Source organism: Cavia porcellus, unplaced genomic scaffold (genome assembly GCF_034190915.1).
Source record: "Cavia porcellus strain 051 isolate PalLab524CR breed Dunkin Hartley unplaced genomic scaffold, mCavPor4.1 scaffold_1, whole genome shotgun sequence".
Taxonomy (NCBI): domain Eukaryota; kingdom Metazoa; phylum Chordata; class Mammalia; order Rodentia; family Caviidae; genus Cavia; species Cavia porcellus.
In genome coordinates, this window is record NW_026947484.1 from 146,447,825 (window position 1) to 146,474,580 (window position 26,756).

A 26,756-nucleotide genomic window follows, 5' to 3' on the forward strand; every position below is an offset into this window, starting at 1 on the left:
ACATTTATTGAATTTTAACAAATACATACCTGTATATAACTCAGTCTCTATGTAATAAAACATTACATTATCACCACCCTTGATTTTTCCTGGCCAGCTCTCCACTTTAGAGATAACCTCTTCTAACCAACTCCCTCCCAAGATTCATTTTGCTTGTTTTAAATTTTTATGTATTTGGAGTCCTATATCTCATGCTTACTTTTGAATGATAGTTTAGTGTTGGGGTTCTGCAAGCAAAGGGAAAATCAAGGGTCGCACTCATTAAGGGTCAGCAAAATAGCTGCCACCTGGCCAGCCTAAGCAAGTAGCTTTTATTGAGATAAAGAACCAAGAAACTCAAATTGCGCATGCTCAGATTATATAACTTGTTTGCTTTTTGACCTTACAGGACCTCATGTTTTTTACCTTGGAGTGGGGGTGATGTTTCAAGGCCTGCACTTTTCCCACAACATTGTCACCAAATGTGTTGGTGTGGCCTCTCTACATCTCCCCCTTCTTGTTGTAGTGTAGGCTTTCTTACCATGTTAGAAGCCGGCATTTTAGGTATGAATGTTTTGCACGGGGATGAGATGCTAACCCTAAGGCATCCCATACCAGTTAAGCAAATAAGGACAGTAACACCATAAAGAAACATTTGTTTTAGCCAATTGATATCTGGTAACCATCCTGTAAGGAAATTCCATAATCCAGTATTGAGCCCTTGGGACACATGTATCTGTTTGGTAAGTTCTTGTAAATCATGAAGTTTCCCATTGATGAATTTACTTTCATCAGACAAATTAAAATAGCACATTTGAGCAATTTCATTGCATCCATGATGATGCAATAGAAGTAAATAATCAATTGTAGCATGATTAGCTAAAATCACTTATCAGTGTTCACTTTGTTTAATAATGCCAAAGCTATAGAAGTATAATTAATTTGTTTTGCCATGAGACAAGCTAGTGTATTAACATTGTGAGTGGCCCTGGCTGTTAGGGCAGGCACACCAACCAAAGAAATACCTAAAGCATAAATTTCTGTTTTAGTTAACAGGCTAATAGAAAAGTTCCCAGGGCTGGGAGTTTAGCTCAGCAGCATAAGCGCCTGCCTTGCAAGTGTGCGGTTGTGAGTTCGATCCCTGGTACCGATAAAAAGGAAAAAGACAAAAAAAAAAAAAAAAAAAAAAGGAAAGCTCCCACATAAGTCAGTGAAACCAGTTGTAGACCATTTGGTGCAAGACAGTGTAAATTCAGGAGAAGGCAACAATATAGTAAGGCAATTAAGACAACATTTTTTGTTATGAAATAAGTTTGCAGGGATATAATTGAAGGTTACTCTTCACATGAGAAAAACCAGCCAGCAGGGAGAGGAACATGTCCATGTCCATACAATATTAGCTCATAAGTAGAACAATTCCAAGTACTGTTAGGAAGGCAAAGACATTTAGTAGTACAATTTTCTATACAAGCACATGAGGCATTTGAAGTTGCTATACATGGATTGAATGTTTTCCTTATCAGGTGTTTTAATGGTGGGAATATCCCCAATTTGGATGATCAGCATATGTTGCAATTTTATTTGGAATAGTGGAGAAAATGGTGTAATTACTTAGAGAGGCAGGGTCCTTGCATGCCAGAATCAGACAGGACCCGAAAATGTATTTTATTTCTGTCTTTTGAGCAAGACAGAAATGAGAGCCATTAGCTATTTTTGCCAATTAAACCCAAATATTGTATTCCAATCTTTCTTGGAGGTTGTGAAACTCTAAAGTCCCCATGGTGGGTTACAAAATACATAGCAACAGAATACAAATAAGCATTAAAGAGTTCATTGTCAATTTGGTAAATACCGCCACAAGAAGTTTTTCAGCAGGGGTTCCTCTTCCAATGCTCGGAGCAAGTCTTGTGCAGACTGGATCAGTGACTTTATATCACCCCAAGTCACTGGCTGAGCAGTTGTTGTCCTGGGTCACTTCCGAGATGGCTGGGCTTGATTCAGGGAGAGGTGAAACTGTGCAATTGGGTTGTGCAGCCTGTGGTGCCAACTCATTCCGTGCAGGACAAATGCAATGAGCAGGAATCGACTCAGGGCCTGTTGGGGATAACACAGAAGCATCCCCTCCTTCCCAGGTCAACAGGGGCCCCCACCAGGGGGGGTCTGGGGGCATTTTGACAGAAATGGAACTAACATAGTCAGCCAGAGCAACTTGAAGAGAAACAGTAGAGAGCAGCTAGGAGAGGTCCGCCTTGGTAAGTGGTAAAACAGTATCAGTGAGATCAGTTCCAAGGAGTGCAAGTGCATAAGTACGTCCTCAAGAGATCAGAGAAGAAATAGCATTGATAACAGGAAATAAAGGACTACCAGGTGAGTGGGATAAATGTAACCATCCAACAATAAATACCTTGCTGCTCTGGATGGCAATAAGAGCCCCAGTGGGCAAAGGAGCTGAATGAAAAATGAGTAAGGAGAGAGGGCAGCCCTTCGGGACTCAATCCACCATAACTATTGTGAGTGTGTGAGCAATGCTCTGAAGGGCTCGAAAAGGTAGAGACAGCAGAAGCGGCACAGCCGGGAGGACCTGGAAGTCAGCCATGCGGTGTTCTGTCTGTTCGCTGGCCAAAGGTTGCAGTGTCCTGGCAGAAATGCCAGGTGTGCAGGACAGAGATAAGGGCTCGAGGCTCCACATGCTGCAGTTGGCCTATCTTTTCCCAATCCTCCAGAATGAGTGTTCCTCCCTCAGGACACCATGGACAATAATCATGAGTTTTTCACAAAAGTACTAAATTACACTCAGGGAGCCCATGGCTCACCTTAAGGAGAAAAGGCAGTTCTGCCTTATGTGTCTGCTGTACTTTGGACAAGGAATTTCCCAGGACTTACCCGGGGATTTTCCGAAGAAAATGAAGTCGGGGCTGGGCATTTATTTCAGCGGCATAAGTGCCTGCATTGCAAGCAGGCAGTCGTGAGTTCGATCCCCGGTACCGATAAAAAGGAAAAAGACCCCCCCAAAAAAAGAAAATGAAGTCAACAAGTTGGGGGCTGTGTCTCACCCCAGGAACACAGCGAAGGCAAGTCACCCTCTACAGCAGATGTCTCCGTTGTGGTGTCCTCTGTTCAGGTGCCGGATGTTGGGGTTCCGCAAGCAAAGGGAAAATAAAGGGTCGCATACACTAAGGGTCAGCAAGATGGCTGCTGCCTGGCCAGCCTAAGCAAGTAGCTTTTATTGAGATAAATAATCAAGAAACTCAAATTGCACCTGCCCAGATTATATAACTTGTTTGCTTCTTTCCCTTACAAGACCTCATGTTTTTACCTTGGGTTGGGGACAATGTTTCAAGGCCTGTGCTTTTTCTTATAAAACCAGATGTATCCCAGACAAAATGGAGTCAGTGTGGCTTCTCTACAGTTTAGTAGCATATAAAATATCTTAAGTTGATGCTCATTTTAGTACCAGTTTATTCTTTTGTTTTCTCATTTCTTCTTCCACTGTTGAGAACACTGTTTGGTTTTGGTTTTGGTTTTGGTTTTGGTTTTGGTTTTGGTTTTGGTTTTGGTTTTGTTGTTATTGTTTGGATTCTTTATTGGTTTGGTTTGGTTTTTTTGAAACAAGTTCTGCCTGTGCAGTCTAGGATGGGCTGGCCTTAAACTCAAGGCAATCCTCCTGTCTCAGTCTCTCAAGTGCTGGGATTATTGGTGTGTGCCACCACACCCGGCATTGGGACCACCTTTACTATCTCTATATGATGGGTCTCAAACTATATGAATAGTAATTGTTTGAAGCCCAAATCCATTTGAGAAAGCTGCAGTTACACATTCTCAATTAAAATTTCCTGTGTCTTTGCTCATAACTCTATCTTGCCTTTCTCTAAAATGTGAACCCAGTGCCACCAGTTTTTCTTGTCATCTGCCTATGCTAGTGGGTAGAATTTTTCTGGTTTCACTAGTTTTATACATTGATTTTAGTTTTAGGTGTCCAGTTTATATGAGCCTAAGACCTTGTTTCAGGTCACCCCCTGGCTTTTGAAAGAAAAGTCTCTTGGTTATCAAGATTGTCAAAGCTCTCTATGGAAAGTGTAGCTTTATTTTTCCAAGGTGGTTTTCAGTTCTTGTTTTCTCTGGCCCCTGGAGAGTTCTCTTGCTTCCTGACAGGTTCATTATGTTTGTTATATTTCTCTAGGATTTGTTAACATGTGTAATTGGGAGAGTTCTCAGATTATGTTTTCTACCATATTTCAATAAACATTTCTACTTAACCATATTGCAAAGATTTAGGTCCATTGTAGGAAACAGGCAGATCAGGAAAGCATACTTTTTTACCTAACAGTCCTACTAGGGATTATCTGATAAGAAAAACTGTACATATTATTGTGCCTTCCTAATTTAAATGTATCTGTATGAAATGATTATGAAATGAAATGATTAACCGAAATATTAAGTGAATAAGGGTAGATATCAAACATGTTCATTACATATTATCATTGTGTGAAAAATAAGATACATACAAATATGCTTATACAGTAGTTTCTGTAGTCCACAGGGACACATTTCAAACCCTCCAAGGAATTCCTGAAACTAGTAAATAGTACTAGATTATATATACTGTTTATATATATATATATGTATATATGTATGTATGTATGTAAACTTTAATTGATTATCAGGTATAGTGAGAAGTTAGTAATAACAACTAGTGATGAAATGGAATATAGCAATATGCTATAGTGAAAGTTAGGAGAATATGGTCTAAACACATCTATATACTATACTCATTCTTATGATGATGTGAGATGATAAAATACCTACATGATGTGTAGAAATGAGTTGTAATGATTTCTGGTGCAACACATTGCTGTCAGAACATATTTTTATCATACCTTCTATTCACAAATGTAGTACTTTTTCCATCTTAAATAGGCATGTACATACTGTAGCCATTACTTTTAGTTTAACAGCTAAATATCCACAGATTTCCTTTCTCACAGTTTTATGGATAGATTTGTTCTTCTGGATTCTAGCAACCATAGCATATGGTTTTTTCTTTCGTAAGTGATTTTTTTTTTTCCTTTTTACTTAAAGGAAGTGCTTTGCAGCTTCTCATTGGCATATCCAAATTGCTAGCATTGTTACTCTTGCACTTTGGGGGCCATTGTTAAGTAAAACAAGGTCCACTTATTGAAGGCAAGGACTGCAATACCATGATAATTGGTCCCAGTAGCTACTGTAATAGCTGCTCCCTGTTTTATGAATAGGTAACATACAGGATGAATACACTGGACAGGGGGATGATTTTTGCAGAAGGGCACAAGATTTCATCACATTACTCAGACGAGTGAGCAGCATAAAACTTTTTAAGTTGTTTACTTGTGTGGTTTCCATGTAGCATTGTCAGAGCACAGTTTACAATAGGTAACAAACCACAGCAAGTAAAACCGTTGATTGGGAGCACTCCAGTACTATAAAGTGGTAAGAGTCCTTGCCTTTAGAGGAGGTGTTTTTAAATTGCTGTAACAAAGTGCCACAAACTGGGTAATTTTTAAAAGAGAAGTTTATTTCGGCTAATGGTTCTGGGAGCTGGAAATATAAGAAATAGACAAGGCAAGCAGTGAAAGGAGACAGGGTTGGAGTTTTGTGCTGTTTTATACCACATAAACACATGAATTTTAAATGTCATGAGTTTTTAAATCCATATCTTACACTCACTTGTGTTTAGCCTTTTGCTGCTAGAAACCGTGGGTATCAAACCTGGCGACTGCATTAGTTGTTCTTAGATAATATGTCTCATGTGGTTACATAAGTAGTGTCTCATTTCATTTTTCTGCCTATTTTGGTCAGAGGTCAAGTACAGAGGGAATGTATTTCAACTTGTCAATTAGAAGAATGAATTGGGCAAGGGATCCCTCCCAGTAATCCTAGTTGAATATTTCTTAACTGAATTAGTTTGAATTTTTTGAATTTTGGGATAGTTGCATAGATTTTATCTATAGAGCATCCCTAATCTAAATATCCAAAATCTGAAATGGACCAAAATGACATTCAAAAGGTTTTACTTTATTTTATTTATTTGGTCTTTTTGAGATAGGATCTCACTATGCAGTGCAGGCTGGCCTTGGGCTTACTTTGTAACCCAGGCTGATCTCGAATTTGGAATCATCCTCCTGCCTCAGCCACCCAAGTGCTGGGATTATAGGCTTGCACCACCACGCCTAGCAAAAAGGTTTAAATGTTAGAACATTTAAAATTTTTCTATTAGGAACACTCATCCCATATCTTTTTGTTTTGCCTTCCTTTTTTCCCCAGTTTGTCTCCAAACAAACTCAGTGTCCAGTTCTTCTGCTCTCTGTTCTTCCACTGTCAGGTTAGAACTGCTGACCTTTTAACTTCTCAATCCACCCTTTTTCCTGGGTTCTCCAACTCTGTATGCATCTCTTTTGTGCTTACAAAGTTAAGAACTATGTATGTTTATTACTAAACAGTATGAATTAAGAGCTCTAGTCCTGTTTTAGAAGCTAGCCACTAGATGTCCCTCTTGTAAAGAAATAACAAACCTTTTACAAATTGAAAAAACTTATTTTATTCTTTATATAATTAAAGCATTCTAATTATATTGCAATGAAATATCCATCAATCCCTTTATTAATGTTAGTAGCACTTTTTTCCTTAGTTAATATAATAATCCACTTTGTAAAGTAAAGAATTTTTATAAACATGGTATCTCTATAAGTGGTACAAATTTGTGCTTTTCTGCAAATGGACTTTAGAGAAGAGCAAAGGGAAAAAATGATGGGTTTAGCAGTTGGGTTCATAAAGAGACAAAGGGATTTACAGTGAGGTTTGGGAGATTACATAATAGGTACTCAGTACAAACTTGTTGACTAATTGAAATGTTTATAGTTCTGTGGGTTTTTTGCTATTACAGCTTTGATATAGTTTGATGGAAGGATTTTAGAACAACAGCAAGGACTTAGGAAAATTGTGTGAAAGAATAGAAGCCTAATGATTCCCTTGTTGAGCCTTTTATTTACTGCAGTCACTCAGATGATGGTAGAAAGTTCCAACCACAAAGCATCACAATGGGTGTTCTTTCAATGGCAGCACTATGAAAGTAGAAAACCAAACACTGGGTCATCTTAAGAGAATTCCTTTTCCTAGTCACTGAGTCTAACCCTTCATGATAATATGCCTCTTGAATGTGGCCCTCTGCTTCATTTCTTTGGCTACAGCATTTTTCAGCTGTATTTATCTATGCAGGCCTTTCTTGTCTTACTCTAGACTATTGAGGGAAACCTACATGCTGTGTGCCTTTGGTATTTCCTCACTTCAGTCACTCATAGACTTTGCTCCTAGGTATATTTTTTTAAAACATGATTTTCACGTAACAGTCACCCACTCAAAATGTAAATGCTTCTATGCCACAGTAGTCATTTGCTTATAGATACTCATTAGTCATAAGCAGAGTTGCCAGTTGATGGAATTTGTCATCTTGTGTCTTTGTACTATGTAAAGTTCTCAAATGTGTGCCACTTCCATGGGCTGAAATTAGCACCCTCTTCTTATCCTTGCCTATTACAAAATTACTACCTTTCAGGCAATTAAAAATATCTATTTTAAGTGTTTCTAATTAAGCAAGATAATGTGAGTCTTCTTATATATTGTTAAAGGAATTACAGGTAATATTTTTGAATATTAAACATAATAAAATTTAATCTTACTGAAAGTAGATTTCTGGACAAGTTACTTTCTCTCTGTGCCTATCCATAATAGAGAAAGACAGTAATAGTGACAGTTTTGTGTATATTGGTTTTTAATTTAGAATCCATGTAGCATTAACTGTGAGGCTGTTTCCAATGCAGATACCTGGGACTGACCAACAGGATTTCTGTTTCATTGACTTTAGGGCATCTTTATTTCATAAAAGCACCCACCAGGTGATTTTATGCATATTTCTAACTGGAAACCAGTGACTTACGTGATGATAAGACACTGATTGTAATCTCAGTTCAGTCAGTGGGAAGACAAGTTGGCAAACTCATAGAGCAGGATGTATGTAATGATCTGAGGAAGGATCAGCAGGTACAGTGGTGGGCTTGCTGCTCTTATAATGAGGGGAGCAGGAGACAGGAAAAACTTCCCAGGAAAGAATAAGGTTTGAACGTGTTTTGGAAAGACCAGGAATGGTTTTTATGTCATAAATTTCCATCTGGTCTGGAGGTGAAACTGTCCGATGTAGAAGCATAGAGTAGCAATTCAGGACAGCCTAAGGAGATTTGCATTTCTAGAATCTAGAATGGTGTTGGTGAGTGATGGGAATGAAAATGGACAGAGGCCTGCTGTGCCATGCCAGGAGTTTTAGGTAGAGTTGTACTATGATCAGAAAATCCTTGTGTTCCTACAAGTGATCCACATCCAAATGTGAGTCTTTATAATCTATTTTCTTTGATTTCCTAATGTATTCAACAAAATGGACCCACGCTGTTCTTTAAAATCCGGGAATGTCTTCTCTATTTCCTAGCCATCTGTGAAAGTACACATGATAGCTCATCTTTGCCCATCTGTCTCCTTTGACTGAGTTCCTATAGTGCATATTTTCTGCACAGTTAATATGAAGCAGATGCTGATATTTAATACTGGTATTCATTTTTGTATGCATTTATCTGCTGTTCTTTCTATTCTAGTATTTTTTTTTTTAACTAACTTTCATTAGCACTTTGAAATTGACAATTTTTTGTTACGTAGAACTTTTCTGTGAATTACAGGACTAGCATTCCTAGCCCCTACTCAGTAACATCTCTATGTTCCCTGGTCTTAGAACACTGAAAACTACCAGGCCATTTCCAAATGCCTCTCTACTCTCTCTACCTCAGTTTGAGAACTGTTTTAAGTACCCAAGTATTTATCAGTTATTTAAAACAAAATGTACTTTTTCATCTCAGTGTTCACCTGCTAAATCCATTTTCTTAATATACTCTCAACTGAAGCCAATACCACGTAGTTAACCTGTTTCCTATTATCGTGTACTAATTTTTAAGAGGGCAAAATATATAACTGGAACTTTTCAAAGTATTTTTATAATGACGTGAGACTTAAAATTGTGGTTTTCGTTCTCCCAAATTCTAGTTATTTAAATCCATACTAAGTAACAAAACAGATCCTTTATGTTCATGCTTCCAGAAACACTATCATGATACTAATCCTCATAAAATAAGTTGCTTTTATTTTTGAGAGACTTTACATTTTCATCTTGAAATACATTTTAAGAGATCCCCTAGGTGAAGGATTATGTAGATATTTCCTACATGTGTTTTTTCTTGAACAGTTTCAAATTATGCTAGGTTTTCTTTCAGCTTTAAATTAAAATAAGATTGTATAGCTGACAGTGGAGATGCTTTTTTCATGAAATTTCACCAGTTATTATGTGCTGCTTTCAAATTCTGTTGCTTGTAAATGAAAGATAAAACCTAGCAAAAAGAAACTGTTAATCCCTGTAGTCAGTTAGAATGCTTTAGGTTGCATGAAACAGGATTCCCAGTTCATACTGGCTTGAGATATTGTCAGAAGGGCATTTTGACTGTCATTACTGAATGTCCAAAAGACACAGGATGCACTTCAGTATTGGAACAGCTTGATTTATCAGGGGCTCACTTTATCTCCAATTTTTCATTGAATCTTCTCATTGTTACCAGGATACTGATGGCAGCATTTTCAGTTACAGCAAATACCAAAAAGAAATGCTTATCTCCTGGCAATAATGAACAGATCACAAACTCAGCCATTTCTAAACTATATATTAATCTTGTTAAGCCAAAGGCACCTACTTCTGGAGAGTAAGGATGGATCTATTCATTGAAATAGGGCTATGGATTAAGAGGAATGGTGCTAAGAGGTAGGGATTATTATTGCGATCAAAATATCTGCTCTGTTTTTAAAAATTGTTTAAAAGGAATAACTGATAAATTTGAATCAGTGGTATAAAAAAATACATGGTTTACTATTGAATTTTAATAAATTATAGATTCTAGAATTATAATATTCTTTGGATTCAAATACTGTACCAACTTTGTCACTTCACAGCTGAATAGTGACCCTAGAGAAGTCAGTTTCTTCGTCCTAATTTAGTAATCTTATCTGTAAAATGAAATACTTTACTTAATAGTGTTACAAGTATTAAATCAGTTAATATAGGGCTATTTAGAAACAAGCCTGACATAAAAGGCACTTTAATAAGTTGTCTTTATTACTATTGCTACTTGCTAGTAGCTATTCCCTGATTAAAGGACCTATTGGTAGTTTTTATATTCTTAACCTATTTGTAGTTACTAATTTAATTATATAATATTCTGAAAATCAGACATGTGGAAAGACTAGCATTAGCTTAGCCTCAGGGAGTATCTGATCTGTTTCCTGTTGCTAGAACAAAACACCTGAGATCAGGTGATTTATAAAGAAAAGCTTATTTATGGCTATGGGACTAGAAAGTCTTAAGAGCATGGTGCTGGCATCTGGTGAGGGATTCTTGCTGTATCATAACATGGAGTTGTCTAGCATACCTAAGGCCTAGAGTTTGTTACCCAGTACTACCAAAAAAACCTGACACAGTAGAGGGCATTACATGGTAGGAGGGAGCAGAGAGCAACGTAGCTAGAGAAAGCTCCCCTTTGTAACAAGCCATAAAAGTCTGTTCATGAAATAATCTGTGAGATCAGAGCCTTCAATGTCCAGTCAACACCCAAAGGCCCCATCTCTCAACACTACCTTAAGGACCAAGTTTCCAACAAATGAACTTTTGGAGGACAGGTTCATGTCTGGCATATCTGAGTTGACATGGTATGTCAGTGTGATTCTCAAAAGTAGTTGGAAACTTTTTCTTAGTAAGTATCAACAAAAGCCGAAAGATTAATGTTCCAAATGTAACATGGCAGACACTATAAGAGTTAAGTAACAGAATGATGGATTTCCCTAGAAACACTTCATTCCACTTTTTAAAATTTTTGTTGTGGGACTGGGGATTTAGCTCAGTGGCACAAGTGCCTGCCTGGCCAAGTGCAAGGTCATGAGTTCAATCCCTGGTACCAAGGGAAAAAAAATTGTTGTACATTAACTATACCATAGATTCTATACTACTTACAGTTCATTCAAAGCCTTTATAACATACAGATATACGTATCTACTTTTATGTGTAGTCACTAACCACTAGTTTCAGTGTAACGAGAGTTTGCTTATAAACTCACAACAAAGTATTCTCAGTTAAAGGCATTAAACTTCCTAATTCAGGACATTGAATAGAATGTAAAATCATAACATTGTTGATAACAGTAACAGTTTGAGTACTATACTCTAAACTCTGAATATATTTACTCATTTAATCCTATGATGTAGTCTGGTTTTACCAATTTTGCTGAGGAGACTGAGGAACAAAGAGATTGTCCCTTGCTTAGAATCACAGTAAGTGATAAATTGTTAAACTAAGATTCAAATACAGGTCCCCATAACTTTTCTCCCATTCTACTTCTGAGCACTGTGGTATATTAAATATTCTTATTGTGTAGAATATCAAGAGAATAGGATGCTTTCATATGAAAATTATAAAGTGGAAGGAAGAATGCCCAGTACCTAGATTGGTGTTTATTCATGGCCCTACAAAGAAATTGGCATTGGTTTAGTGCCCTGTCAGTCTCTGTCCTCAGGGCCTAGTGAGGCCTCAGTAATATTCTTTGCGTAAATGTTGGTTAATCACTGTTGGAGTGGAATGAGAATTGGTGATTTTTTTTTTTTTCTTTTAAGAAACAAGAATGTTTGAGCTCCTTTCAACCTTTTTAGAAATTTTAGTTCTGAGAATTATGTAACTCGTAAATTGTAACCTGTTTCTTAGAAAGGTAATTTTGAAGCTGTCAAGATAACAATATGTAACTCCAGTTCTCACTGGGTAATAGTTTCTAGAGTACAAAGGGAACATCTTAATAATTCTTGTAAGGAAGTATTTCTAAGTTTAGAAAAAATGTTAGAATTACTCCTATCATGTCTCTCATCATGAAAAAACTTTGCAGATTATAAAAAATAACAAGTCACTATACGCAAGTCATTTAACATAGACATATTCTTGAGTAAGAAATTTTTTTTTACTGTGTCAAGAAATAACCATAATTAAAAGTTTGAGATATACTTTCATAGTAACTATATTTTAAATATAGCTACTGTAATTCAACATGCACATTTTGCTACATTAGAACATACAGCATTAATGCATAGTAGCTTTACCAATAATAGCAAAGGATTCAAAATAGTAATAATGAATATTTAAATTTCTATCCCAATGTTTTGCAAATGATATTTTTTTCCTCTCAGGGAAATTTGCATTATCCAGGAACATTTTTAATTAGTTGGAAGTATTTCCGTTCTTGAGAAAGAGATACCTGGGGCACAGTGACATTATTATGGTTCTGCCTTTTAGTATAGCTGTTTGACATACATTGTATATATCTGAGTAGTCAATCCATTTCATTAATTTTCCGATCACATACATTTAGGTGGTTTCTAGTTTTTTCTTGCTCAGTTGTTTCTTTGGAATAAATTGTTGGAAATAAAATTATTGAGGTAAAAATATGTATTCTTTTAATTATGAATTTTTATGTATGCCTTTTATGAAATTCAACTGCTAGATGCTTATACCACTTTATTAGGTGGAATGTCCTTTTTGCCACACCACCTTAGTTTTATTTCTGTTTTTTAAACATCTCTAAATCTTATGATAGATAAAACTATTTCATTTTTTTTAATGAATTTGAACATCGTGTTGTAATGTGACAGCAGTACCATTTACAAGCAGCTGATGACTTGATTTACATGTTTTGTGGGATTCTAGTAGTGTTTCAGATATTAAAAATGACAATATTAAGTCATGAAGTCAGAAGAGTAATTGAGCATGTGTGCATAAGACCCCTCTTCCCAAATATGCCTTCATCTCCGTACACTGTTTTTAAACCATGTGAATTATACTTAACAGTTTCTAGTAAACAAGAATTGGTAAACAAGTATCCTGTGTAACTCACTTAAAATTAGGTGTAAAATAGTATTTTTTCCTTCATTTATTATATGTACCATCCCTTTTCTCTTTTTTCTTTCATTATCACATCCCCAGTGCCTTTTGAGTCATTTTCCTAATTGTCTCCCCTGTAGTATTTTAATACCATAATGTCTAAAATACTGTTGGCCCTTCCGAGAACCAGGTTTTGCTCCTGTGGAGGTAACACTGCCCTCCCTCGCCCCATTAAGAGTACGTTCTTTGTGTGTGCATGTGCGAGCATCTTTGTATTGATATGTGGGGGTAATGCAGGAAAAGCTTTTTAAAAAAGTGAATAGGTTTCATGGAACTCAAGGGAATCATTGCTTCTGTTATTTTATCAGTTGTCCAGAAGAGAAAATTAGGTTTAATAATTGCTACCATTGTTTAATCAGTCTGTTTTCAAACTAAACATATACCTTGGAATACCCAGTTACTTAGAATGTTCTAGGGATGGTATTTTAATTCTTTAGAAAGTTGCTGTGCCAAAGGCATGATGACATTAATTGACAGCATTTGTTGAATTTAAGAAACAGTAGCATTAGAGGTTATATTACATGTTCAGACCTCTATCCTAGTGGTTTTTAAACAATGATTTTTGCCTTCCAGGGGACATTTGCAGTATCTGGGAGCAATTTTAGTTGTCAGAACTGGGAGACGGTTGTTTGAGGAATCCAGTAGGTGGATGCTTAGGATACTGCTAAATATCCTGCAGTACGTAGGGCAGCTCCCTGCCTCTAATAACAGTTACCCTGCCTAAGCTGTCTGTGCTGCTGAGGTAGTAATTGTACTCCTCGGAATCTATCTTTAAAAAATAAGCCAAGTAATGTGTCTGGGATTTGGTTGTGTGTGTGATTTTTTTTTTTTTTTAACTAGGACATAGGTTATGATTTGTAATTTTGGAAAATGGGAAATTTAATTCTTTAAGTGTCACAAAGAGATTTGATTGCCCATCCCAGAACTTCGAATCTGAGAAACATTAAAGAATTGGAAACTATACGGAAAACTAACTTACTCATTTTAGCAGGTCTCCATAAATACTTGTTCACTTCCTATTCCCTACTTTGGTTGAAGGTACAGTATAAAAGTTCATCAACTATGTGAACAAATTTTTGATTCTGGGCCCGGGGATTTAGCTCAGCAGCACAAGCACCTGCCTGGCAAGCACAAGGTCATAAGTCCAATCTCCAATACCAAAAAAAAAAAAATAGTTTTTTGTTTTCTAACAAAAATGTGTCTCAAAAACATGATAATATGGAAATAGATTAAATCTCAAAAGAATGGTGAATATTCTTTATCTTTTTTTCTTGATATACTACAAAATGACATTTTAAAAGTAAATATACTTTTCAAATGTATTCTTGTTTGAACTAATGCTAAATTTAGGATTTTTATTAATAGTCATAATTTATAATAAAATAATGAGTGACTTCATTATAATCACAATTAGTTAAGCACAGCAAAAAATTATTTCCAAGGACCTTTTCTCATTTTGTGTTCGGAATGTTAAGTGCCTTCCGAAGGTATTCAGGGTCTACTAAATGTTAAGAATGGTGAATGCTTCTTGAGATCACTTGAGCAGTGACTAGAGATAATCATGATTTACAGTTCTGCAAGGTGAACACACTGGGCTCCTTTTTCCCCTCTGTAAGCTAACATGGGAAGATAAATACATTTTTAAAAAGTAATTTTTGCTTTAAGATAAAGTCTCTTTTCTTTAAAAATAAAGAAATATAGCATCTCTTGACTTTTTATAGTAAGATTATGCTATATGCCTGTTTCATAGGCAAATGATACTGCAAATTTTGTCTTAGAAGAACTGTTTACTGAAAATTACTAATTGCTTTGCAATCAAATTTTTTTAAGTTCTTTTCCTTTGAGACTTTAGACATCTGATCATTAGTAAAATGTGCTTTTCGACTTTTATTTTTAAAAACACTCTTCTGTGAGAACTGTCAGCATAAGAATAATTAATCATATTTTTCTTTAGCTCTTTGTTTTTTTTATCTTTGTCTTTGTCTTTGTCTTTGTCTTTTTGAAACAGTGTCTCAGCGATTCAGGCTGGGCTTGCACTCACTTTGTAGCCCAGGCTGTTCTCAATCTTGCAATGATCCTACTGCCTCAGCCTCCCAAGTGCTGGGATTACAGAATGCATCATCATGCCCAGCCCTTTCTCTAGCACTTGTCAAGAACTATCTCATTATTGAAGAAAACTGTTTTTCTTATATGTGATAACCTAATAAAAGAAATTTTACTTGTGTTTTTGGTCATTATCTTCTAATAAAAACATTGACTAAATTATATAAATGTTGGAAGATAACACTACCAGGTTTGTGTTATAAGAACATTATTTTAGATTTAGGGGACATACCACTAAAGGATAGGTCCCCAGAAGATACTGATCATTGCTTGGAGGAGTTGCTGCCAGCCATAACAAGTTGTTAAAAATGTCTTCTTCTAAGACGGGAAAACATTCTTTAAAATCATCATGTAGTGACAACATTTCAGTGTCTGTAATGGTTCAGTATTTCGGTAGTTAGACTTTTTTAAGGCAATACTGTCTAATGTGACTAAATTTAAATGTTAAATAGAACATGGTCACTTTTCTAAAAATCAAGCATTTAATGAATTGTTACTGTTGATTCTATATCAAACCAAACTTTAGACCTGAAAGCAAAGGAACTTAGCTCAGAGTGCATTTTGCTTAGCAACCAGCTTGTTGTCTACTGTTTTGCTACTGAATGCACGTACTCATGCCTCAGAAGTATATCTGCAGCCAGCTGGACTCAACTGGACAATACTTCATTCACCTAATTTCCAGACTAGTCAAGCAAACACATCAACTCATTGTATTTAGTCCTGAGGAAATTTATTTGTAAATTTCAAGTAGTAGCACATTGATTTCAAAAGCCCCTGAATGATGAGAAATTCTCTTCTAACTCAGGAATGTGAAGTCCTTGCAGTTCAAAAACACTTAATTTTTTTTTTCTCTTAATGCTTGCAAATACTATATTGTTTCAAAAACATAGCTTCTAAAATCCTAAAAAAAGTAATTAGCTCTTAATAGAAAAAAAAATGTGGAAATCTAACTTAAGAATTATCTCAATGAAAATTTAGAAAGTGTAATTTGTATTCAGGTTTTTGTCATCTACCTTGATTTTCACATAGTTATTTTCACTTTTAGAAAACAACAGTTTTGTTGGCATGTGAAGCTGCGGTTTCCTCAAAGTCAAGCTGAGTACATAGAAAAGAGGTATAGTATCACCACTGTCTATTTAGAACTGATGATTTTTATTTTAAGGCTGTGTTAAAATAACCTTAACTAAGTGTATGTCAGTGGTAGAATGAATAAGTTGCAGTTACAGTCACACTAGGAAAACTAAACTGAGCTGAAAATAAGTGAACTACAGCTATGCTTATCAGTGACTCACAGAAATAATGACAAAAGAAATTAAAAATGAAAGCGTACAATATGACTTTTTAAACATGAAAAGAAAGAAAGAAAAATAAACCTCCCAAACCTAAACAGTTACTTTTTAGATCTACAAAGAGGGAGAACTTTTAAGAAATGATTAACAGAAAAATCATGACTAATTGAGCAGGGGGAACACATATTAAGGAGAGGGATGCAAGACAAATAGTGTGTAGAAAAACAAAAATATCTCAAAGTCTATTCAGAAGTTACTACTGTTAACATTGTAATGTATTCCTTGGAAAATACATGATTGTATATATATACTCATCATTGGAATTAATTTGCATAAAGTTTGTTGTCTTTTTCATAGTAGGAACATTGTCAAGAGTCACTTTAAAAGTTTAACAACTGTGCTATTCAAGTCCTTGAGTTGGGGAGAATTAAAGTTGCTATTTAATACATTTAGCATAAAATACATTCGCATTATAGATACCAGCCTCTTTTAGTAATTGCCTCATGAATTTTAGTGAAGAACTTGATTTACTGAAGTTGATACCAGACTAGAAACAAAAGAATTAGTTTCCAGACAGGACTATGTTGCCAATAGTATAAACTACTATGTATAAATAAGGAAAGTTATTTTTAAATTCTCTTTATTTATATAGTTTATATAATAGCAGAAATGAAAAATCTTAAATACTTCATTTACAGGGAAATTAATATTAACTCTTTAACCTGATATTATGATTTAGAATGAATAAACTTGAACACAATAAAATCTGAGACCTTTCTTCAGATTTGTCTTGTTTTGTTTTTATTTTTATAAATTTCAAATATATTTCATCATGTCCTCTTCAGCACAGGTGTGTGTTAAAAGAGGCTTCATATTTTTTATAGTTGATATATTCAGAACTTTTCAAAATTTTTTTAAAATCTTAAGTGTACCTAAGAAGTCTTTTTGAGCTTGAAAGGATGTTACAGTTTGCCAAGAGTAAGAGATGTTTGTTCAGTTATTTAAATCAAAAAAGCCACATTTAATAATTCTAAGTTAATACCTTTAGTAGCATAGTATAAATAATAATCTTTTTTCTCTGTTGGAAAGAGTACCAGATGATAAAACTATTAATGAAATTCTAAAACCTTACATTGATCCGGAAAAGTCTGATCCTGTAATTCGTCAAAGGTATGTCTCAAAAATCTTGTAACTGTCTGAAGATCCAATTAAAATGTTAAATATTTTTAGCTACATATTTATTATGGAAAGCAGTGCTAATTCATTTAATCATCACAGTATGGTAGACTTATTATTATGCCCATGTTACAGATGTGGAAACTGACCTTTATAGTGGTTAAATAACCTTATATAACTTATAAAAAGGAGAGCTGGAATTCAAACCCAAGCAGTCCAGAGTCAAAGTCTGCCCTCTTAACCCTTAAACTAAACTGCCTTTCAAGTTGAAATAAAAACTGGAAAGTAAGACTTTCCAAGTAGCTGTTAAAGACAGGAAATCCTCTTTCAGCCAAGTCTTCATAGAACTAAGTAAAGTACATTCTACCTCCTGTCCAGAAATACAGCATGGACAAAAGTGGTTAACATAGCATAGTGGAAAATTTCAGTCATGGGTATATGAATTAAAATAGCTAGCTCTGTCCCTTATTAACTATTTGATCAAGAGTAAATTACTTAACTTCTTGGCCTTTCATAGTTCCATCAGTGAAATGAGAATGATAGTACCTACTAGATAGAGTTGTTTTTTGAAATTTAACAGAAATAGCACATTAAAAGTTCCTAGTCCAAAGCAGCAGATAAAAAGAAGTGTTATTGAAGTATGAGTTATTAGGGTTTCTGGACAGAAACCCAGTTGACTCTACTGTATTTTCACCAAATGGTACTTATTAGAGCTATCTATGAATGCTTGTTTTGGTTTCAGAGTAATCTGGTATTTAAAATTTAAACTCTGTGGATTCTAAATCCTATCCAGTTCTAGTTAAATCTCATTTTTCAACATTCTATAAGTCGTATTGCCTAGACTGGTCCAACCCCTTGTCAGAAATCAAATTGTACCTTTGAGACAGCTATAATAATTGAATTTCTTTCCTTCCAGCTGATAATCTTGGTGTTATTATTAGTTATACACTTGGCAGTAAGATAAAAATCCCAGTCACTGATTTGGATGTATTTTTTTAAAATAAATATATAAAATAGCTGATTAATTAGCTGAAGTAGTTTTTTTCTTAAGAAGAACAGAGAAAAGAAAGGTAATTCTTTTTCAGATCCTTGATTAGAAAATATCTTTACCTTTTTTCAATGCTTGTGTACATACATTTAAGTTTTATTGGTTGTTTATAAATGTCTTTTTATAAGACTATCTTCAAATGTACTAAAATCAATTTTGCTTATTTCAGTATAATGCTTTTATTTCAGGTTGAAAACCTACATTCGTTCTCAGACCAGCATCCAGATTTTAATGAAGGTTGAAAATATGCAGCAAAATTTAGTAAGGTAAAATTGGTTCCTTCGTCATTTCTTTAAATATTTTCTAATTTTATAATATAATTGAGTTGCTTGCTTAATTTATAGTTAGTCTATTGTCTAGCTGCCTACAAAACCTAGACCTACCAAAAAAAACCCTCAAATGAAAATTTTAAAATAATCACACTAGGGGCTGGAGGTTTAGCTCAGCAGCATAAGCACCTGCCTTGCAAGCAGGCAGTCGTGAGTTTGATCCCCGGTACCGATAAAAAGGAAAAAGACAAAAAAAAAAAAAATTTTTAAAAATAAAATAAAATAATCACACTTATAAATTTGGTTGAAAAATTAGCCTAGTTAGAATATTTTAAAATATTACATATTTCTTATAACAGTTATTAAAATATTACATTAATTCTGATTGCCATGTTACTTATTTAAAAAAATACTCTGTGTGACTGAATTCCAGTGTTCAAAGTCAGACCTTTGGAAATATGAAAACTGACCATTTTTGTTACTGTTTTGTGGATGTGCTGTCATCCATTTTCCACTACTCCCCACTCCAGCCTTCATTGCTTCCTTTATGTATATTTATCTGTTCTTAATTGAAAATAGTAGTCATGGGTACTATTTTAATTACTACATGAATGGGTTTTTTTTAAATTAATAGGTACATATTTGATTGCTTTTTTTTTAGAATTAAAAATCTGGTATCTATTTTGGTCCACTTTAATGTTAGGTTCACTATATGTATCTGTACTGTTAGCCAGAATAATTAAACTTATTTACCAGAACTGAGAAATAATTTATATCCTTGTGGTATAATCCTCAGAACAAAAATTTTGCATGTTGGCTTTGTTGTTTGGTTAGTTGGTTTTTCTTGGTTGATTAGTTCTTTATTTTGATTTGTTTCTTGTTTCCACTTTATTTCCTTTCTTAACTGAAATAAAAAATATGCTATTATTACCCCTTAAGTCAAGGCAAATGGATTGTGTTTTGTAAAGAAATGTGCAGCTCTTTATGCCAGTCACATTTGACTTTTTAGCAAAATGTCCTCATCTTGCAAAACTCAAGGAGATAAAAATGTGGTTAAAAGTAAATATAGGCTACTGAGTTTGTAGTATAGGACAGACTTCTTGGGTACAGATAGCATTTATTTTTAAATTAGAAATCTGTTGTAAATCCTGTTAGTACGCATCAGCTACTTATATAGCACGTGGCATATAGCTGATCACTCTCGATAAATTTGTATTCAAGTTTTTTTGAGCTATAATTAGAAAAACATTTACTAACATTTTACTGAGATGACTTAATGAGTATAAGAGATTTTGTTTTGTTTTTTAAAACCTAGAGTTTACTTCCTTAGTAAATGGAGATCTGCTTAAAATAAAAAGTTCCACATGGCTGACATTTGAGTGGTTTACACATCACTTCTTTTAAAAAGAATAGCTTCTTTCAGCCAAATAATTTCTTATATTTCTGAAAAGTACTCCTAAGTTCATTGCTAGCTTGTACTCAAAACGGGCCACTCATCACTCAGTATGAGGGAGCAGATATACAATCACGTTGGTATATTTCATTTGACATAAATTAAATATTGGAAGAAAATGAAGTTTCAGGAGCTTAAGATGTCATCAAATATTATTTCTGTATAAATGATTCCCAGTCTCGATACAGATTTTCAGCCTTTCTCCCAGGTACCAAACCCTTGTTTCTAGCTGTCTCATTTACACATTTCATTAAATCTTGAGGTGAAAATATCTAGAGCTCCTCTGCCACATATATTTATTCCACACGTGTATGTCTGAGTATGTTTTATATTAAGTGGATTGAGCATGTTCTTGCCATCTAGTGCACAGCCAACAAAAGATAGTTCTCGTTCCCTGTAACTGGGCTGTCACCCTTCTAGCACACTGGCCTAAGACCTCGGAACCAGCTGTCTTTCACTTCTTCACTTCTCCCTTGCACCTACCATTCCTTATATATCGGCCCTCCAGAATGAGAATCTTCTGCATTCTTTTTTGTTTTTGTTAGTACTCATTGCCACACACAATGATCACATTCATCACGGGAAACTTGTACTTCTACGTGACATACATTTTGTTTTTCCTATCCCCCTCCTCTCCCTTCAATCTTGTTTCGCCTATTTGCAAAACTAAGTTTCCATTTTTTTCTTTCCAGTCTTGTTTTTTAAGTCCCTTTCCCTTCTTTCTCTTCTCCTTGTCCCTTCCCTCTTCCCCCTTCCCATTTAAACAAGTTATTCTTTCTTTCCAATATCTGTCCTTCATTTTGCTCTTTGTGTGCCAGTTAGATTTCATATACAAGAGAAACAATGTGATGTTTGAACTTGTTTGTCTGATTTATTTCATTAAAAGTTACAATCTCAAGATGCATCCATTTACCTAAAAATGTCTTTCAAGTTAGTCCCTGTTTAAGGCACAGTATTACTCCATTGTATATAAGTTTCACGTTTTCTTTATCTATATCATCTGTTGATGGGCATATGGACTATTTCCAAGAGTTAGCTATTATGGGTTGTGCTGCTACAGACATGAATTTATACATCACTGTGGTATGATGTCTATAACTTTTTTGGAAAGATACCTAGAAGGGCAATAGTTGGGTGAAATAGGAAGACCCCAAAAAACCCCAACAAAAGACTCCTAGAATTAATAAAAAATTTGGCAGCATAAGCAGGACACAAACTTACACAAAAATCAGTCCTATAACAAATAACAAAGACACTGAGAGAAATGAGGCAAACAATACCTTTCACAGTAGCATCAAAAAAATGAAATACTTAGGAATCCATCTAAAAGACCTCTGCATTGAAAACTGAAGTACCCTGAAAAAGGAGATCAAAGAGAATATCAGAAGATGAAAAGCATCTCCTGTTCTTAGATAGGCTGAACCAATAGTATAAATGGTGTACTTCAAAGATTATCAGATGTAATACAATCCCTATCGAAATACCAATAGCATTCCTCAAGGAAAAATAATTCTAAAATTCATATGGAACCAGAAGAGACCTAGAATAGCAAAAACAACTGTGGGCAACAAAGGCAAATCAGAGGGCATCACAATCCCTGATTGGAAGTTATGTACTGCAAAGCTAAAGTGGTAAAAACAGCACAGTACTGGCAAAAACAAAAACAAAAAAATCCTCTAAAATGAATGGAACAGAAACTGCAGAAACAACTCCAAGCACACGTTTTTGTCCATTCTTTTTTTGGTTTTTGAGATAAGGTTTTGCTAAACAGTCCAGACCAGCCTTAAACTCCCTTTGTAGCCCAGGATAGCCTAGAACTCAGTGTATAGCCCAAGTGAGCCTCAAACTCATGGCAATTGTCCTGCTTCCACAGTGCTGAGATCACAGGCATGCGCTACCCCACCTAGCTTTTTCTTCATTCACATAGCTAGACTCTTATTTGCCACTGTATGTGGAGCCCCTTCTTTTGCCCCAAATTGGATGCAATTTCCTTATCCTCTGAGCCTTAGGATGTATTGCATATTTCTCATAGCTTCAATAATCCTGTTGTATATTAAAGCTTATCTCATATTATGATGAACTTTGAGGAAAGTAACTGTCTCAGACACCTTCATCTATTTCCTAAGCTGTTGATTTTCCCATTTAAATCTTAATTTTTAATAAGCAGTCTACTAATTCACTTAAATACATGTGTGCCAGTTATAAGCTAGACTTTGATATCACTTTAATACTCCAGACCATGGCTTAGACAACTTTTTCTGTAAGTGGCCAGGTAGTGAATATTTTTGCCTAAGTCATACAGTTACAATTAGCCAACTTTACCCTTGTAATACCCTTGTAACCAGTCACAGTCTATGTAAATGAGCAGACATGATTATATTCCTATAAAACTTAATACAGACAAAATAGACAGTGGTCAGTGTTTGTCCTGTTGGCTATAGTTTGTAGCCTGTTGCCCTAAACTGTTTTAAGTGGTGATTTGTGATTTTTATTTAACCAGATCGGAACTTGAATTCGCAATATGCAAAATGAGATTTTAACAAGGCCCCCGTATAATTTAAAAGTTACTTCAGAAAATGTGAGGCCAAACTTTTTGATACATGAACTTGATCTAAAGTATACATGGGTTAAGACTGATCAAGTCCACATTTGTTATTTATTCAGTTAATACTCATCAGCCCCCTTCCATGTACCAGCAGGTCCAAGGTCACATAGATGTCTAATACATTAGCCCAAGAGTTCACAATGAGGTGTGGGTGGATACGTGGTACCTACTGCAGTATACATGGTAAGTACCACATAACATATGAAAGGCATAAATGGGGCCCAATGAAGATCTTAAGTGCTACTGCGTAAGCACCTCATACTTCCTTTTTGATGGAAGTGAAAAGTTGCACTTCACTCTGCTTCCAAAAATTGCTGTATAAAGCCAGCAATATAGATTTTTAAACCCAAGCTAGTTAAAGCATCAGGCTTGATTTCATGAATATCATTGTTCTTCTATAGAGTACTGCTCTGTTGCACTTGTACCAATTCTGTTCCTGCTATGCTACTTTCAGTTAATAATTTTGGAATGATTTTTTTTTGTTGTTTGAAAAGCAACCAGAAAAAGTATGAGCTGGTCTTTTTTAGAGAATTTTATTTCCATGCTGAGAGGATATTTTTTAAGTTTAAATAAAACTAAAGTTACTTTGGATTTTTATGGATATTTAATGTGAAATATTTTTAAATCATTTTCTGTCAAGAGATAAAATACCTATGCCCTTTTAGAGAAATTAATTTTAGCTGTATAAAACTTGGGATGAGACCCATTTGGGTGTGTGTGTATGTGTGTGTGTGTGTGTGTGTGTGTGTGTGTGTGTGTGTCTGTCTGTCTGTCTGTCTGTCTTTCATTAATATCTACTCATAGCAAGCAGGCTCTCAGAGCACAGCGAACTTTCTAACTCATGTTACTTGCTCAGAGTCTAACTCAGCTCAACTCTGCCTGCCAAAAGGTCTGCCTTCGGCCTTAGTTGATTGTTAGCACCAGGTCACCTGTTTGCCTCACTACATAGTCCTACTAGATCCCACCTTGCTTTTTGCCTATTCCATGTCCCCACTGGCCAGTTTTTCTCCTTTCCCATAATTACGTCTCCAGCTGAGCATATAGTCTCTTCTTAGAACAGGGCTTGTCAGATTTCAGAGTCTATAATCATCTAGGATACTTACTGAAGATGTAGGTTTCTAGTCTACCACAGAAGCTCTGGCTTAGTAAATCTTACATAGAACCCAGAAGCATACATTTTTTTGTAATCTATGGAGATACTGGTGAGTTACTCTTGAGGCTACACTTAGAAAAACGCTGACCTGGTGATATACTCCTTGAGGACAGTTTGGATCGCATACAGTGCCTAACTTGTTTTCTATGTAAGAAGTATTTGGTAGATGTTTATTCAGTTGAGTTGTTGAAGTTGTATAAAGAAATATGTCAAAACTAAAATGGATTTTTTAAATGTTTTTTTTTTATGTCCTTAAAGATACTAGGCTGTACCTTTTGCCTAATTGAACTAGAAAATTAAAATTAGATTATCTTACTTCAGGCTTCCAGGAAACAATTGAAAAATGGACTTTAAAGATAATTCTAAGTGGAAAATTTATAATATATTTTATAGAAGTCAGAATTTTTTTTAAAAAATACCAATTTAAGGTTTGGATTATTTTGATAGTACAAGTGCCCAGTCAAATGTATGTTAGAAAAAACTAAAGTATCCAGGAGTTCTAAAGACAGTTTTAATTACTTTCAGATGCCTTTTCTTATGTAAATAGCCTGAGATCCTTTCAGCCTTTTAGTAGACCCCTTGAAAATAACTGAAGGCACAGTTAGTGAAAAGCAGAGTTTGCTCTGTTGAAGGGGTTAAACTTATTCTTGTTTTTCTTTTGCAAGTTGATCTTGCTAATGCGTATGTGTTTCATAAATGAGAAGCAATACTTAATCTAAGAATCAATAATATACAAATTTGTTCCTAGTAGAAGCCATCATCTGTGCCCTTCTTTACACAGAAATAAATATCCAATAAAATTTTACTTTAAATGCTTGTAATGTATTTGTGTATTATTTTGAATAATTTTATACTGATAATAGCTAAAATTATTCAGACTAGAAGAAATTTGAACATTAAAAGCATTAAAAAATGTCAAAGATACATTTTTTTTTCCAGAGAAATACAATTGTGTAATTAGTAAAAAATTTTCAAACATAAACATATTAGAATAAAATTCCGTGAGAGACTTGGAATGGAAAGACAAAGTTCAAGGGGAAAAGGAAACAAAAACAATTCTGTTAAAGTACAGAACATTTATGTTCTTTACATCTATTTAAGCCTCCAAGTGGTAAGTTTAAATGAAATTTTACATGTCTTTTTAAAACTGCAAAAAAATACTGTTTTCCAGAATTATTTTAGATTCTATTTTAGTAGAGAGAGAGAGAGAAGACTGAATACATTTCTCAAACCCAAGGAAGTGTTTGCTTTAAGAGTGACCTAAATAAAATGGTTAAATCTATAAGCTTATATCTTCATGGACTATAATGAGTACTAATGATAACCTTTCCTTACTGTTAGTGAATTAGTGAATACTCAATTGTTACTCATTATTAAGTAATGAATACTCAATTGCTATTGTTGAGATACTCTGTTAAGTACTTTCTACACATTTTAATTGTGTTATACGGTCACTATGCATTTATTTTAATTGTGTGGAGAGACCCTACCTAGAGCTAGAAGCCTAGACTTGCCTATCTCCAAAGCCTTAGTATGTTCTTTGCAATATAGCAGGTGCCTCTCCGTAGAAATGACACTGAAGCATACTATTAGATTACGTAAAACTAAACTACAGTTCTTTGTCATGCAGGGGTACCTTGGTTCATGAACTTAATTCTTTCCAGGGTTCTGGCCACAGAATTCACTCCACAATTCTGGTTGCAACCAAATTGTAAGCATTGAATCATGGAACAAATTCTACAACCAGAATTATGCAAAGAATTCAGTTTGTGAACCAAAGTCCCCTTGTACCCTTTTGAGATTGTTGTTTACTTTTCAAAATAATCATCGTCATGATGAGTATGTGTTCAGAACATTAACTTTTGATGACACTTTGGATACAGATTTTAGAACAAAGGACCAAGGTATTATTTAGGGATTCGAAAATGTGTACAATGGGATACTAAACATTTTTATTATCTCAAAGATGATACTCTTCCAGGAATAAAATGGGCTTCCAAAATGTGACATTCTTCTTAAAGTGGTTTTGTGATAAGAATTGTAAACTTAGCTTGAAGGAAAATGAAGCTCAGCTAGTTTCCACAGATGCATGAGTAATTACAGGACAGAAATAACACACCTGTGAAATTCTGGTGACTTTGAACTTGTGACACTTTAGTTCAAAAGGCTATACCAAAGACTAGATCCAAAGTGGTATATAGTCAAGTCCTTAGCAGATTACAAGCCTATATATATATGTAGTTTCCATATCAGTGATTGCATTTTAAGTATATACTATTTTGATCATTGCTTAACGGAACTGTGTGAAATTGCAAATGAAAGTTTTCTCTACAAACCTAGCAAATACTTTTAACTGTCAAATGGGTATTAACCTAATAGATTTAGCCAGAATATTTTTTGACCAACTTTATATTATTCTCTTGGAGGGTATGATGTTATGAATAGTTGATTCTTATGGGGGATTCAGATATTTTGTCATAACCACATAGTTTCAGTATTCCCTCTAATGAGATTCTTGCTATAATTTGTTATAAGGATTAGAACTGTTTGAATTCATATATAATGGCATACCCATTCTCTGCTCAAAC

At 34.8% G+C, this 26,756-nt stretch overlaps 1 protein-coding gene across 1 annotated transcript in view; it reads left to right on the forward strand.

Moving 5' to 3' along the window:
• Nucleotides 1-26,756, forward strand: part of Znhit6 (zinc finger HIT-type containing 6) — a 49,674-nt gene that overhangs the window by 12,105 nt on the left and 10,813 nt on the right. Inside the window, exons 6-8 of the mRNA XM_063257343.1 lie at nt 16,221-16,289; nt 17,554-17,634; nt 18,877-18,954. Of these exons, the coding sequence (XP_063113413.1) occupies nt 16,221-16,289; nt 17,554-17,634; nt 18,877-18,954 (228 nt within the window). The remainder of the gene's footprint in view (nt 1-16,220; nt 16,290-17,553; nt 17,635-18,876; nt 18,955-26,756) is intronic.